Source organism: Camellia sinensis, chromosome 3 (genome assembly GCF_055761805.1).
Source record: "Camellia sinensis isolate YWXY chromosome 3, ASM5576180v1, whole genome shotgun sequence".
In the NCBI taxonomy this organism is placed as follows: Eukaryota; Viridiplantae; Streptophyta; class Magnoliopsida; order Ericales; family Theaceae; genus Camellia; species Camellia sinensis.
Genome location: NC_138963.1, coordinates 200543550 through 200560093, shown reverse-complemented (window position 1 = coordinate 200560093; position 16544 = coordinate 200543550). Strand labels below are relative to the sequence as shown.

The following is a 16544-nucleotide window of genomic DNA, read 5'->3' as shown; positions in this document are numbered from 1 at the left end:
CAAGAGCTAGTCAGAACGGAGATCAAGAAGTTTGATGTGGTAAGGATAGAACAAATTGGCAGGGAGGAAAACAGCCGAGCAGACGAGCTAGCAGGCCTTGCCTCAATGGCAGATACATCAATCCCTCATCCATTACTCGTCGACTTCTTACCAAAACCAAGCATAGAAGACCCCGAGGCAGAAGAAGTGTATTGCGCAGAATTAGGCCCTTCTTGGATGGATCCCATCATCCTGTTCCTAAAAGACGGCATCCTACCAACAGAGAAAAAAGAAGCCAACAGAATAAGGGCAAAATCGCAGCGATTTTGGCTATCTCCATCTTTGGCATTATATAAGAAGTCGTTCTCTGGGCCTTACCTCAAGTGCGTTCATCCCAGCAAAGTAGAAGCATTCCTGTTCGAAATACATGAAGGGGTATGTGGAAGTCATCAAGGGGGAAGGTCGCTCGCCTACAGGGCTATTTCGCAAGGATATTGGTGGCCATATATGCAAGCAGACTCAGAAAAATATGTGAAGAAGTGTGAAAAATGCCAGAAATTCGCGCACCAAATACATCAACCAGCAAGAGAACTCCTACCTTTGACTAGCCCATGGCCTTTCGCAATGTGGGGCTTAGACATAGTAGGACCACTTCCAACAGCACCCGGAGGCAGAAAATTCTTTCTCGCAGCAACAGACTACTTCACAAAGTGGGTGGAAGCAGAAGCATTGGCGTCAATCAAAGAGAAGGATGTGAAGAAGTTTGTTTGGCAGAATATTATCACTCGGTTTGGCATACCAAAAGCACTAATCTCAGACAATGGAACTCAGTTCGACGGCAGGATCTTTAGAAGCTTTTGTGAAGAGTACAAGATAGAGTTCTACAATTCCACACCGGCATATCCCCAAGCAAATGGGCAAGCAGAAGCATCAAATAAAGTCGTCTTGGATGGACTAAAGAAAAGGCTAGAAAAAGCAAAAGGCAAGTGGGCGGATGAACTTCCTCATGTTTTATGGGCCTACCGCACCACACCTCGGCGATCAACAGGAGAAACACCATTCTCCTTAGCATATGGAATGGAAGCGGTGATCCCACTAGAAGTTGGCCTCCCCACAATTCGAAGCGAAAATTTTGATCCAGACTTAAATGGAGAAGCCATAGCCTTAGAACTCAACCTTGCAGAAGAAAGAAGAGAGAGAGCATTAGTCCACATCGCCTCATACCAACGAGAGTTAATCAAAAAATACAGCAAAAAGGTTCATCCAAGACAATTCAAAATTGGCGATTGGGTACTGCGCAAAGTAATGGGAAACACCTTGGTCCCAGGAGACGGCAAGTTAGGCCCCAATTGGGAAGGTCCCTATAAGGTGGTTGGGTTAGCCGGCAAAGGGGTATACCACCTCGAAGACAAGGATGGCAAGGCAATCCCTAGGCCATGGAATACGGCCAATCTCAAGATATTTTACTTTTAGCTTTTCTTTTTTTAAACATGTAATTTTCTCTTCCTTCAATAAAATGAGCTATTCTTTTTGGCACAAATTACTCTTTGTAAAAATTAGCTTTCAAGACTTAAGTATATTGCAAACATGTTATTCTAAGTTAGCTGGAAAAACTAACTTAGAGGTTGGCTGGATTAAACCAACACCCTTCCTAAGCCCAGGATAAGGATCCAGGCTGCAGGACATTTGGTCGGAATAACCAAATGCTATAAGTTGGCCGGAAAAACTAACTTAGAGGTTGACTGGAATAAACCAACACTTGTTACTCTTCAGCCGAAGTAAGTGTAAGGCTGAAGGGTGGTTGGCTGGAATAAACCAACTCTTGTTACTCTTCAGCCGAAGTAAGTGTATGGCTGAAGAGTGGTTGGCTGGAATAAACCAACTCTTGTTACTCTTCAGCCGAAGTAAGTGTATGGCTGAAGAGTGGTTGGCTGGAATAAACCAACTCTTGTTACTCTTCAGCCGAAGTAAGTGTATGGCTGAAGAGTGGTTGGCTGGAATAAACCAACACTTGTTACTCTTCAGCCGAAGTAAGTGTAAGGCTGAAGGGTGGTTGGCTGGAATAAACCAACTCTTGTTACTCTTCAGCCGAAGTAAGTGTATGACTGAAGAGTGGTTGGCTGGATTAAACCAACTCTTGTTACTCTTCAGCCGAAGTAAGTGTATGGCTGAAGAGTGGTTGGCTGGAATAAACCAACACTTGTTACTCTTCAGCCGAAGTAAGTGTAAGGCTGAAGGGTGGTTGGATGGAATAAACCAACTCTTGTTACTCTTCAGCCGAAGTAAGTGTATGGCTGAAGAGTGGTTGGCTGGAATAAACCAACTCTTGTTACTCTTCAGCCGAAGTAAGTGTATGGCTGAAGAGTGGTTGGCTGGAATAAACCAACTCTTGTTACTCTTCAGCCGAAGTAAGTGTATGGCTGAAGAGTGGTTAGCTGGAATAAACCAACTCTTGTTTCTCTTCAGCCGAAGTAAGTGTAAGGCTGAAGAGTGGTTGGCTGGATTAAACCAACACTTAATACTCCTCAGCCGAAGTAATTATGTCGGCTAAGGAGTGGTTGGCTGGTAAGTATAGTTTAACCAACCAAAAACCGAAATAACACTTGGAGTAATAGAAGACATTACAAACGCAAGCATACACACAATAACCGGAATAAGAGACGTAAAATTTTTCATTCAAAGAGAAGTCATTACAAGGGGGCTTAGTTCGGTTACAAAGGAGAAAAAGTAAAAAATCAAGAGAAAAGTTCATCAATTTCAGCGTCGAAAACCGCATCGGCATCAACTTGAAGACCAGTCTCCGGAGGGAGCTCATTCACACTAGGGTGAGCCACTTCGGCTACGGTTCCACTGGGAGGATCAACAGTTAGGTCTTCAGCAGTGGGCACCGACCGAACTGGCTGGTCCACATTTTCGGCCGGAGCATCTTCATCAGAGGCATCATCAGAGTCAGAGTCTTCCAAAAACTGTTGTTGCAGAGCAGCCGCGTACTCCGCCAGGGACTCCGGTATAAAATAATCTGGAGGGTTGAAGACCTCGGTCTGTTGATCTTGACCGAGCTTCTCCACTGCCGCCCTCCAGCCGCATTTGAAGAACAGCTCCTTTGCAGCGTCACATTGTTTGACGTAGGCATCTTCGGCCTTCTTGTAACCTTGTTTATAGCCCTCCTTTTCGGCTTCCACCATGTTTTTTCTTAGTTCGCCTATTTCGGCGTCTTTCCTCCTCTCAAGCTTCACCAACTCCCGCAAATACTTGTCCTTCATAACGATGGCAGCTTTCTGTTTCTCCGCTTCCGCCGAATTAACTAGATCGGCAAGACGGCCGTTTTCTGCTTCTAGCTCGGCCATTCTCTTTTCGGCTTGTAGTAGTTCGGCCGACTTGGCTTCGGCTTCCGCCATTGCCTGCCTTGTGGTTTTGCGGAGCTCTTGGACTTTCCTATAAGTGACATTGTTCTTTTGCAAGGCCTGGCAAAACAAAAATCCCATCTCAGCCGAAGTAAAAGTTAGAAAAATTTAGACAGGAAAAAGCAGACAGAGCTACTTACCAAAATCATGGACTTGGAAGCAGACCGAATTGATTTCATTTCGGTGTTCAGTTGCTTCAAGTGGTGCTCCATGTCCTTGGGGAGGCACACACTTTTGGCCAGGTTAAAGGCCAGTTGGTGGTCTTTTTCAGCCACGACCGAATCAGTGGCTTTGATGTTTCGGTCATTGAAGATCAAAGGCGGAGCCCACTTCGGAGAACGAGCTCGGTCAGTTTGCTCTGGTTGGGACGCAGGATGAGGACTTTGGGGGACGGATTCGACTTCATCAACAAGTTGTTGTTCGGCTGACGTAGATCGGACGCGTTTTGAAGGGCGAGATGAAGAAGGCCGTTGTGAAGGAAGGGCCACGACGGCAGGCTGCACCTCAGTAGTTGGTGTTACTTCGGCTCTAGTTGTTGAAGTTAGAAGGGCCCTGACTCTGCTCTTCTTTGCCATTTCTTCCTCAGCGGTTAATGGAACAAGTCTTATCTCGGGCAAAGTTGGGTCCGGCTCCGGTGCTTCCTCGAGAAGAAAATCGGTTACCTTTGCCTTCCGTCGACCGCTGTAACGGTAGGTCGGTTCGAAATTTAAAAGCTTGGCCCAATCTCTTTCTTTAACCCGAAATGCGGCTCGCAAAACGCCGAGGTTAGGATAGCTATACAAGGAATGGAGATGGGCGAAATCTGCAAAAAAGAGAAGTGTTAGTTCGGCCAGTAGACTAAATAACCGAGATAACACACAAAGCAGAAGACCGAAGTAAAATTACCAGGCTCTCCCATTTTCCAATTTATAGGTCGGCCAGGAATTTGAGCTTGAAAATCCTCAAAGTTCCCAGAGACCCAAAAGAAATCATCATCGTTAAGATCTTTGTCCGGAGTGTGCTTAATTATCTTCTCTCGGCGGCGGCGAATTCTAAGGTAATATACCCACCCAGCATTCTTTGAACCGATGGAATACTGATGGAATATTTCGGCTAAGCCGAGATTTAGTCCGGTTTGATGATTTAATGCGGCTATTCCCATTATGATACGATATGTATTGGTAGACAGTTGGGTGGGGCACAACCTAGTCTGTCTAAGAAATTCGCAGATTAGCGGTTGAACAAGAAACCGTAGTCCGGTTTCTATTATGGATTGAAGGGTAAAAGGGACGAAGCCTTCATTGTCCCAGGGAGTAGCATCTTTCTTGGCCAATACCAGTTGGACATCATCAGGAATCTGGTAGTCCTGCCTAAATTCGGCCATGCCACCAGGGGTTTCGACTAAATATCTATACTTACCCATTTGTTGTATAAATTACGAATAAATTATTTCGGTACAAAAATTTGGCTCAGTAGCTCGGTTGAGCACACGCAGGAGTGTCTGGGCAACCTAAGTCTGCAAGGTAGAAAACAAAGGGGTTAAGCACAGATCGATTGGACCGCGCTACAAATTATAAGCAAGATATACAAATCCTACTTCGGCTTAGTGGGCTGGTTCTACCTCGGCTCTTCAGAATGTTTGTTAGCACGGTTTTGAGCACATTAGACCGGTTTAACGTCTAGGGGCAGCTTTCTGAGTTCGGTCTAAAAAACTAAGAAAGCTGGTCTAGTCCCAAGGCCTAAAACGGTTACAGTATGAGGAAAATTACTTCGGTTGAGCTCTTAGGGGCGCCTTTCTGAGTTCGGTTTAAGAACTAAGAAAGCCGGCTTGGCCCCAAAATCCTAGCTCGGTTGTAGACCGAAGTACCTAGTTCGGTATGAGCAAGCTTGTTCGGTGATCCTATCTTGGCTAGAGTGGGTCAAAAGAAACTACTGATATTCCTAGTTCTAGTCCGGTTATGTTCTGAATCTATTCACATACATGACACAAACAGTATCCAAGTTCGGTTGGGACGTGATTCTGGATCAAAATCGAAATTTTTTCTCTAGGGTATATGACATATACATAGAGTTCTAATGGTTTCTCCATAAAAGTACAAAAGCGAAACAGAAATGGACAAACTGTTTGCAAAAAACATACAGAGCATGGAAAGCAGAGTACGAAAACAAAGAAAGCAAGAAGGATAGGCTTGCTTACCTGTATAAGAGAGAAGCTAGAGATGGAGGCGGTAGCAGCAATGGAGGCACGTACACAGCAAACTCAAAGACTCAGGAAGCAAGGGAGAAGAGAAAGTGAAGAATAGAAGGTGAAGTGTTTCAAGAAAGAGAAAGGCTGTTTTGTGAAAAGGGAGAGAGAAAAAAGGCGGCAAAAAGAGGCGGGAATTGTACGAAATTTCTGCAGGACGGCGTAACAGTTGGCCACGGCTTATCAGAACCTGCCACGTGTCACTGGAATGGGAAGCGTTACAGACGCTATGATTGAAGAGACGTTTTTGACCGGAAAAGACGGGGCCCGGAGTAAAATTAGCTCGGCTTGAAAGATCAAGAGTTCTTAGTTCGGCCGGAAAAGCTTCGAAACGACGCCAGCTCGGCTGTTGGACAGATAATCCCAATCATGCTATGCAGATGGAATTAAGGGGCAATTGAGAGGGTAATTTTTGGGAAAAATGGGCCGAGCTTCGAGTTGGGTTTTGAGGCCCAAAACGCAGAGGACTAGGTAAAAAGGCCGTACTGAATACTCAGGCCTAGAGGGCAAGGTTACTCCGGCCTTGGGGAGACAAAGTTACTTCGGCCCAAGGAGGTAAGTTTATTCCGGCTCAAGAAGAGATAGTTGCTTCGGCCCAAGGAAGAGTAAGGCTATTCCGGTCCAGAGACAACTCGGAGTAGGGCCGGTCTTAGAGTTAGTCCGGTCGCAGTATGTTCTGGGAAGACCGGCTTCGGAGTTAGTCCGGTCATGACATACTCTGGCTAGGTCAGTCAGAACTTGTTACTTGGAAATTTGATCTAAGCACACCAAGGTTGAACAGGGGCAGCCGAAGTAATGAGTTAAAGGAGAAGACCGAGCTAAGGATAGTTCGGCCTTCTCTGTGGCTCAGCATAGCCAGTGTTATTTCGGCCGTGTGGTAGTTCGGCTATGGAGAAAACCATCCCACTTGGTTTAAGCAGTGGGGGAGGGTGTGAAAGGATAAGCATTATCCTTAAGTGTATGAATCCTAGGAGGACTCTGCATGGAGAAATACAAGTCCTACCAGGATTGTGCCACGAGAAACTTATAAAAGCTTACAAGCATCACCTTGGAGGAGGTAATTGAACACAATCTTTCTGAGAACTTAGAACTTTGTCTATTTGTCAAGTTTTCTGACTTAGGCATCGGAGAGGTTTCCGGCACACACCCGCCGGCTAGCTCACGTTTGTGTTTTCAGGTGACAAAGCGACGTCGTACGGAGAAGCGTGGACTTGGTCAACAGGATTATACGAGGAGAATTATTTCCTCCCCGTACACAAATTAAAACTAAAAACTAACAAACAAAAGTAATAAAAGAAGATATGATGCGGGTTTAGATTTGAGTTTAGTTTTATATGGAATAAGAAAAGATACTATGGGGGAGGATGTATAATACAAATATAGACTATTGTATACAGTCCGGATCGGTTCCAATCCGGAACCGTATGGTTTAATCCGGAACCAATCCGTGGATTACGGATTTTTAATTCTTCAATCCGAAACCGAACCACGGATTCAAAAAACCAATCCAAACCTATTGGATTGGATTGGACTGGATCGGATTACGGATTTCACGGATTCTTTACTCAGCCCTACTCTCTTCTCCCTTCCTCTCTCTCTTCTTCCCCTCCCCTCTGGTTTCTGTTTTGCAGAAGACCAAACACAGACGGAAGAGAAAGAAGAAAAAAAAAAAAGAAAAAAAACAAAACAAAACAAAAAACCCTCCCAAACGACATCGTTTTGGGGGGCTACAGGGTTGTGCGGCAGGAAAGGGGCACCGAGGATCTGGATTCAGGGCGTATATATAGTAGAATTTACCCATATAATATATATATATATATATATATATATATAATTAAGTAGGCTAGGAGGGCATTAGTGTACATTAGGATTAATAGTAATAAAATAATATTTTGAAAGGAACAACTGTTGATTTTTAAAATTTAGAGGGACAAAGTGTAAATAAATCATAACTTAAATGAGTTTACGCTTAATTTAAACGGCGGAGGGTCTTTGTTAGAATCACCAAGATTTAGGCCAAGTTTGACTGTCCTAAATAAGTACACACTTTTTATTTTTTTATCTTTTTTTCATCACATCATCTCTCTACTTTTCTGCACATCTTTTCGTAAAAGGACAAAAAGTACACTTATTTAGGTTATCCCAAACAACCCCTTACACACACTCTCTTTATGTCAGGTCATGAGGTCAAGATTGAGCCGAATAGATTTTAAGTTTCCGTTTGGCAATTGATTTTTTTAATTATTTTTTTAGTTTTTAGAATGTTTTAGCTTGGGATAAATTTGTTTAGTTTTTTTGTTTGTTTTTTATTTTTGTAAAAAAAAATGAAATAATTATTATTTAAATGTAACATTTTATTTTATTGATTTATTTAACATATTTTATCTTTTATGTTTTTTTAACCAAAAAAATCAATGTCAAACAAAGCCTAACTTCATCAACATACATTGTAAAAGCTACATCAAATGTTTATATAATAAAAAATATTGTATATTTTATTACACTTTTTTTTATACAAAATGTACAATTTTTTTTTTAATTTCTTTATATACTCTAACGACACATTAAAAAAATAAAAAATAAAAAAAAAATAAATATAAATATAAATATAAAAATAAAAATAAACCCCACACACAGACAATTTTACATGCAAAAAATTTTAAGAGTAAATTACATTGACATCCCCTGAGGTTTCTATTTAATACAGATTCCTCCTTCACAATTGAAAAATTATATTTACCCCTATCATATTAAAATAACATATATAGCCCTTTGTCTTTATACATATGAAATAATGAAATAATACAGATATTTTGTTCATGTTATTTTAAGAAAAATAACAATCATCTTCTTTAATTTAACTCTTACAAAAAAAATTGAGTTTTTTTTATTAAATTTTTTTAATGTTTTATGTAATTTTTTTATTTTTCCAAATACACTTAATCTAGATATACTTAAGAAATATAATATTTTGTGATTTTTTTTAAATTCACCAAATATTAAAAAATACAAAAAACAATATATTGTCTTATTTTGTTGTTTTCAATGGTTTTTTTTAAAAAAAAAATTGTACTAATTTTATACTTTTTAAATATATCTAAATTAAATTGATCTAATCTAGATATAATGGTAAAAATAAAAATAAAAAATTATATTATATATAAAAATTTATTCAAAAAAAATACCATAAAAATATTGTGATAGTGATATTATTATAAATATAAATCATGTTTATAAGTGTTTTGTTTTAAAGTAAAAGGTTACCATTAAGTTATATCATTATGTTTGAAAATTATATACAAAATTTATATTTGTATATCATCACTCAATAACAATATATTTAGGTAGAATTTAATGATGAAAAATTATAGAATACAGCCATAATGACAGGAAGAATAAATAATAAGAAAAATGATAAGATGGTTATTTACCAAATTTTAAGACATAGCATTAGCAATTCAGCCATCGTTTGGGAAGATGGATTGGAGTGGATTGGGACTAAAATAGTTATAAAAAGGCAAAATAAATTTTTTAAATAGAATTTACTTTTCTAAAAAAAAATAAATCAATGACTTAGAATCATTTTATATGTGAATCTCATATTTTATCAATTTAATTTTCATCAGACAAACATATTTGAAGTAAATTCTAAGTTCATAAGAATAAATTACTAACTTTTTCAAGGAAAGAGACACTGAACCTTGCTCTTACTAATTCTTAACAAGCTTGAGTACTCACAAACTCAGCTCAACTCGTTTATAGTTCTATAAACTGGGCTACCGAGCCAGTTGGTCTCAGCCAGCCCATCTCATCATAAAACAAGCCGAAAGGGCTAAGTCATGCTTCAAATTCTGCAACTCTAGGAAGCTTGCAAGATATGGGGGTAAGTCCTATGGTGTACATCCTTTTAGGGTTACATAAATATGTACTTTATTATAATTTCACGTAAATTTATTATAAAATTTCGTAATATCAATTGTAAAATATAAAATCAAGCAACAAATTAGTATAACAAAAAATATCATAATTAAACCATAAATTGTTATAACATCAATCATAAAAATTTAAATATTCTGTTACATTAATTTATAAAGAAATTATACATTTTTTAATAAAATTATGTCAATTTATAATATAGTCCACACTATAAGTTTTCCCAAAGATGGGAACTTGTATACACTAAGGGTGTGTTTGATTGGACGGACTGGAAAAGGGGGGATTAGAATCCATCGGACTTGAATCTTGGGATTGTGAATCCCCCGGACTATTTGGTCGGATTGGATATGTATCCTGTGTTTGTTTTTTCATGGGATTAGATGTCTGGATAGGACTATTTTCAGTGAATCCAACGTTTGGTTGGACGGACTGGATAGGATAAATGAACAAAAGACTATTTTACCTTTTTTCAATTGTTTACTATGTAATAGCAATATTAAACATATCTTTAATATTTTAATTATTTTTAGTAAACATTAAACATACTAATGGTTAAATTTTGTTTAAAGATATTTAAACATACTAATATTGATAAAAAAAATTGACTGGTATAGATTATTTTTATTTAAACAAATAAAAATTTATTGTTGAAATTAAACATACTAATGGTTAAATGTTTAAATTTTTATTTAAACAATTAACATTGAAATTATTTTGATGTACAGATTATGTTTAAACAATTAACAATTAACAATTAAATAAATGTTGATGTATAGATTATGTTTAAAGAATTAACAAATGTTGATGTAATTAACAATTAACAAATGTAGATGTAATCAAATGTTGACGTATTAAAACATAATTTAATAGATGTTAAATAAATATACATGTTGATGTACAGATGTTGAAATAATTTAATAAACATGTTGATGTACAAATGTTTAAATGTTTAAATAAAACATAATTTAAATAAATGAAATTATTTATTGTTGAAATTAAACATTTAATTGTTTAAATAAAACATCTATTAAATTTAAACAATGAAATTAAATAAAACATAAACAAAATTTTAAAATAAAACATCAATAAAATATCTATAAAAAATTATTTTAAAAAATTAAATAAATAAAGCATTAATAAAAAGTTAAATAAAATTATTTTATTTTTAAATTGAGACATTTAAATTTTATTGAATTTTATTAAATATAATACATAATTAAATAGTAGAGGGTCAAAATGGTCATTTTCGCATATAATCCAAACAGTGATTAGTCCCCCACTTTCTGTCCCACCCCCTCAGGACAGGATAGTCCCCCATATGGGGGACATGGAGTCCGGCAGGACATGGAGTCCGCCGGACTAAAAAAAAATCAAACGACGGATAAGGTGCACTATTTGGATTACAATCCAAATAGTGGATAGTCCCCCCTCCTAATCCCCCCAATCAAACACACCCTGAGTAGCGGATATACCAATCCGTCAAAACCGACTGAACCGAACCGATCCGCCGTATTTTGGACGGATGCGTGATGACGAGCGGACGGTTGCAGATTGATTTTCTCCAATCTGCCAATTTGGTGGACGGATGGCGGATTTGAGATTCTTTTGGCCGCAGCTGAACCGCCAAACCACGAGCATCTCTAATAATTTATAAGACTTTATGTTTTCAATTTGTTTAAATATTTTGTTTGTGTTTTCAATTAAAAAAGAGTTTCAATATTCTGTTGAAAAAAAGTTTTCAACTTAAATATATTTTTTGAATTGAAAAAAATAAACGTATTATTTATCTATATTTTTTGGTTTTTAAATTTAATTCTAAAAATAATAAATAGAAAATATGATATATGTTGGTTGGTTTTTGTTTTCAAAAACATATATAGATGTAACAAGGGCAAATTACATATACACCCCTCGAGGTTTGGTTAAATTACAGATACCCCCCTGAGGTTTCGGAAATTACATCCCGCCCCCTGAGGTTTGTATTTTCATAACAATTTACCCCCTGAGGTTTATATTTCATAACAAATTACCCCCTAATTTCTTATGCAAATATAGCATTCAGGGGGGAATTCGTAATTTCTCAAACCTCAGGGGGGTATTTGTAATTTAGCCAAACCTCGAGGGGTGTATATGTAATTTGCCCATGTAACAATATAGAGACATACAATCTCTACTACTGCCCTGTTTATGATTTTAGTGATTTGAATTGTTATTATATTTTAAGAACCACAGCTTGTAATACTTTATGTGAATAAATCATGCTGTGATTGTAATATGTGGATGAATTGTGATTGTAATATGTGGATGAATCATGCTATGATTGTAATATGTGAATGAGCCATGCAGTAATTGTGATATTTCAAAGTTTCAAACTTTCTTTTTTTGGATGAGACATACAGTGATTGTAATAGTTTTTTAAGTCATTGACTGTAATACTTTCATTTCTTTTATTTTTTGAGGAAGTGCACAAGTTGAATTATTTTGAAAATTTATAAAATCTTAAACTGCCAAACCGATTCCCATCCATCCGCCAAACCGCTAATTTGCTCAATTCACATCCGCCGGATTGACGGACGGATGCGGATTGATTTTCTCTAATCCGCCAATCTGACGGGCAGATGACGGATTGGAGGTTCCGTGGCTGCAACCGACCTGTGCCGACCCCAAGTATACCCTAAGCAATTCAGATAAAAAAGAGCCTCTGGAGCACAAAATTACAATACATAAAGATCCATTTTGATTTCCAAACTTTTAAGGATTGATGACCCCGATGATAAGATAGTGATGATGGAAAAAATGTAGACGAGAGTATTTAAGTTGAATCTGGGTTGGAATTGGTAGGCTCGTCGTCTGAGACTGAGCTGGAACTCCCCTATCTAAAATTCTTCCAACCCTTCCCATTCAATGTACTCAATGGACAAAACCAAAATTGCTGCCTCTTTCTTTTTATAAGTTGTCAGTCCTTATCTCATCACATTTTGGAGGTGTTTGGGAAGAAATTTTTTAGTTGGTTTTTTTTTTTTTTTTGGTTAAAATAACACTAAAAAATTAAATAGACTAAAATAACTAATAAGATAAAATATCATATCAAATTTATAACCATTTCATTTTTTTTTCCCACAAACGTCACATTCAATTATAAAAAAATCTAACTTTCTTCCCAAACACAAAAATTTTAACTTCCTAAAAATATCAAAAACTAAAATAATCTACTAAAATAGTAACATCACAAAGCTCACTTTATATTACAACTCAAGATATGATAATTGCACTGTACAATCCTTATTAGTTGCTTCCAAAACCACTAGCACATACATGAAAACAGAGAACCGTAAAGGGGAAAGGGAAATTTGAACAGTAGACACTACTCAAAGCTGAGAAAGGAGACTTATCATGGAAGGCCGAGGTCTGTACATAGCCTCTAAGGGCTTGGCCTTAGGCAAAGTTGGCCCAGATCCTTCGCTCAAGTCGACCAATTCAGGCTCAACTCTTTCCCACTCAAAGCACTGAATCAATGTACCCAAAGCTAACCCAATTACCCTTATTGCCAAGGCAGCTCCAGGGCATGCTCTTCTCCCCACTCCAAATGGGAAAAACTTGAAACCTTCGCGTGCCCCTTCAACCCCTTCAAACCTCTCTGGCTTGAACCGGGTAGGCTCATCCCACGAATTGGGATCCCTGTGAATGGCCCAAGCGTTCACCAACAGCGTTGTTCCTCGTGGAATGTTGAATCCGTCTACAACACAATCTTCTGATGAAAAATGGGGTAGAAGAAGAGGTCCAACTGGAAATAGCCTGAGTGTCTCATTGATGATGCAATGGAGATAACGTAGTTTAGAGAGATCAGAGTCCTCTAGAAGTTGCCCTGGTCCGACATGGTTGTCTATCTCAGTTCTCGCCTTTTGCAATGCCTCTGGATGATTCAAGAGAAGTGACACTGCCCATTCCATGGTAAGCCAGGATGTGTGTGTTCCTGCTGTGAACATTAACTGTGTACAAAAAATGAATTAGAAGATCATCTGTTAGCAACAAAATCACTTCATTTATAATTCTTATAATTTATTAACAAATGAAAAGGCCTCCTAGTGAAGGCTTGACTATAGTAACTAATCATGTATGCCTAGTAGGTTATACTTGGCATCCACTATCACCCAACACTAAAAATGCACTCCATATACTTCAGTGTTCGAAGTGTCTGTTAAAAACTACAAAACACCTCATAACAGACTTTAATGTCAGATTTTGGCTGAAATGTTTGGTGATACATGTATATATACTGACCAAAACACCAGGACTTCAACACAAAAGCAATATATATAACATGTAATTGAAAATTTTGAACTTACCAGTACGATGCCTTTGATGATGTCATCCGTATAGTATTCAGGCTCTATTTCTTGTAGAGACAACAAAGCTTCAATTATGGTCTTTCTCTGTTTCGTCGAAGAATTATTAATCTTGTTTTGTCGCACCTCATCAATCAGATCCTGCAAAAACCCATCTCTCTTCCTTTGCAAATTCACCAGTCTTTTCTCAAATCCATTGAACCCGACCCACCTCAATATGGGTATGTAATCACAAATATCCAATATCGAATTCGGACCAAACACACCGTCCGCCGCCGCCGCCGGCGACCACCTTTTTCCGGCAACCATCCTCATCGTCACATTCATAACCAACTCATAGAACACAGATTTCAGATTCACCTTCTGGGTTTCCCCACCTGAGGCTCGAAACATCTTTCCGGCGATAAACCGAATCTCCTCGATTCGGACGGCGGAGGAGTGGTGGAGGCTGGCGGAGGAGAAGATCTGGATGGTGGTGACGCGGCGGAGGTTGCGCCAGAGATCGCCGTAGGGGTTGAATACCACGGTGGTGCAGTTGTAGCCGAGGTGCTTGCTTGCGAGGGACTTGGGTCGGTTGGCGAATGCGATGTCGTTGTGGTGGGTGAAGAATTGTTCGGCGGTGGAGGGAGATGAAACCACGACGGTGGGGCAGCAGCCGAAGCGGAGGGACAGGAGGGGACCGTGTCGATCGGAGAGGGTTTTCAGAGAGAGATGAAGTGGGGTTTTAACTAGGTGGAGGTGGCCGATGATAGGGAGAGAGAGTGGAGTAGGTGGGAGGTTGGATTTTTGTGGAGAGAGGAGTTTGAGGATGAAGAAGATGGAGAAGATGAGAGTCAGTGTGCACCAGACTACCTCCATGACAGAGAGAGAAGAGAGAGATGATACCGTTTGAATTTAGGTCAATTCATTAATATCCAAATATAAATTTGTTTGAAAAATGTTAGAGATGAAGAGATTTATCAAAAATTTTACCTCATATTTGCATGTGACCTTTAATTAAAAAAAAATTTAAATCATTAGTTTTACTAAATTTGTTTAATGAAATCTAATCATATAAAATTCATTCTTCAATTAAAACTTATCCTGATTCTTGCTAAAAACAAACGTGTTACCGTCAAAAAAAAAAAAAAATAAATAAATAAAAACAAACTTTGACATGTCTCTAGTCAATAAAGTAGATTGGTCGACTAGATAGTATTGTTAGACGTGTAGGGTTTATTACGAGTTTTGTTTTGATAATTTGAATCGTTTAATGTGTAAAAATTATAAATTATTTTATCTCTGTAAAAAATCACATTGATCGAATATCGATAAGTACTTAAGCTCTATTTGGGAAGATAGATTTGGGATTTTTTTTTGACTATTTTAGCTACAAAAGACAAAATAGGCTATTTTTGTCACAAAAAATAAAACATCACATTCAACCCATAATCATTACACTATTCTCTCACAAAAAAAAAGTTAAAAAAGTCAAAAAACTTTTTCCAAACCAAGCTTTTTAGCTTAGGCTAAAAAAGTTAAAAAGTTAACCCACTTCCCAAATGATATCTTAATCGTTTAAATTTTTATCAACAATTTATTTCGAAAATTATATTTACCGTTGACATAAATTTAATCCGATTAAGTAGCTTTTGATATCAAATCAACATGATTTTTTATAAAGATAATGTACTCGACAAATTCTACACATTAAAAACAGTTCGGATTATCGAAACAAAACCCGTAGTGGGCTCCCACGAGTCTAACAGCATACTCCAATCTAATTTCGAACTCAAGACAAGCCAAACCCAAAAAAATAAATAGTAAGAGAAATTATTCAAAATTTAAATTGTCTTAATCAAATTTATTTTGTTTGTGGCTCCCAATATATTTTAATTTAGGGATTAGTTTCTCCTCAATTCGCACCAAGCAGATTGAATTACATTTCGATAATTTAAATTATTCATTTTTTAAATCATAACGTGTAAATTATTCATTAAAAAAATCAAGTCAATTTGCTAACCATAGTTACGTTAGGTTATTACATTTGTTTTGAATAATATTTATTGTTTATTTTTTTTACAAATAAAATCATAAAATAGCATAGTTATAATTAGAGATGTTCACAGGTCGGTTCGGCTCAAATGTGCCGTTCACCTGTCACCTGAATCGAAGCTATCGGATTGAACATTTCAGCAACTGATTTCGACCGTACAACTATTCAAAACCACACCGGTCGACACCGAGTTGGACGACCGAATTTTGGTCGGGCATGATTTGGTAGAAATGGTAAACTTCTTCCTTTTTTCAAACCCAAGTCTCTGTATTTCTACTAAGATTTGTGAAAAACAAAGAAAATCATAATGTAAATCATATATAAAAATGAGAGAAAGCAAATTTGAGAATCTTCAAAGAAGGAAAAAAAGGAAGCATATATATATATATATATATATATATATATATAATATACATAGATGAAAAACAAGAAATAAAAGAAGAAAAAAAATCATATAAACCATTATAGATTTAAGAGTCTTCAACAAACAAAGCCAACAACATACAAAATCATCCATCATCCTCTTCATTACCATGATGCTGATCCTTATCTTCAACTTTATCAATATGTTGTTCAAAATTTGTATGTCGCCAATCTTCAACTTCAGAGTATTCCCCAAA

The 16544-nt window shown here is 37.4% G+C and overlaps 2 protein-coding genes across 2 annotated transcripts; both read right to left on the bottom strand.

Annotated features, from left to right (window-relative positions):
* Window positions 1-2576: 2576 nt before the first annotated feature.
* Window positions 2577-4253, bottom strand: LOC145823030 (uncharacterized). Its single transcript, XM_082921924.1, has 2 exons — window positions 3524-4253; window positions 2577-3443 (listed from the first exon to the last, which is right to left on the bottom strand). Exons 1-2 carry the CDS (start codon window positions 3956-3958, stop codon window positions 2715-2717), a joined length of 1164 nt encoding a protein of 387 aa, XP_082778050.1. The 5' UTR covers window positions 3959-4253; the 3' UTR covers window positions 2577-2714.
* Window positions 4254-12769: 8516 nt separating this feature from the next.
* On the bottom strand, window positions 12770-14940 carry LOC114300541 (cytochrome P450 81Q32-like). Its single transcript, XM_082921933.1, has 2 exons — window positions 13890-14940; window positions 12770-13532 (listed from the first exon to the last, which is right to left on the bottom strand). Exons 1-2 carry the CDS (start codon window positions 14745-14747, stop codon window positions 12912-12914), a joined length of 1479 nt encoding a protein of 492 aa, XP_082778059.1. The 5' UTR covers window positions 14748-14940; the 3' UTR covers window positions 12770-12911.
* Between the last annotated feature and the right edge of the window lie 1604 nt (window positions 14941-16544).

Bases quoted from the DNA above. Each gene is read 5' to 3' on its own strand.
- LOC145823030 (XM_082921924.1), bottom strand. From the start codon at position 3,958: ATGGCAAAGAAGAGCAGAGTCAGGGCCCTTCTAACTTCAACAACTAGA. The intron at 3,444-3,523 runs GTAAGTAGCTCT...TTGTTTTGCCAG, and splicing joins CTTCCAAGTCCATGATTTTG to GCCTTGCAAAAGAACAATGT.
- LOC114300541 (XM_082921933.1), bottom strand. From the start codon at position 14,747: ATGGAGGTAGTCTGGTGCACACTGACTCTCATCTTCTCCATCTTCTTC. The intron at 13,533-13,889 runs GTAAGTTCAAAA...TTTTGTACACAG, and splicing joins TCATCAAAGGCATCGTACTG to TTAATGTTCACAGCAGGAAC.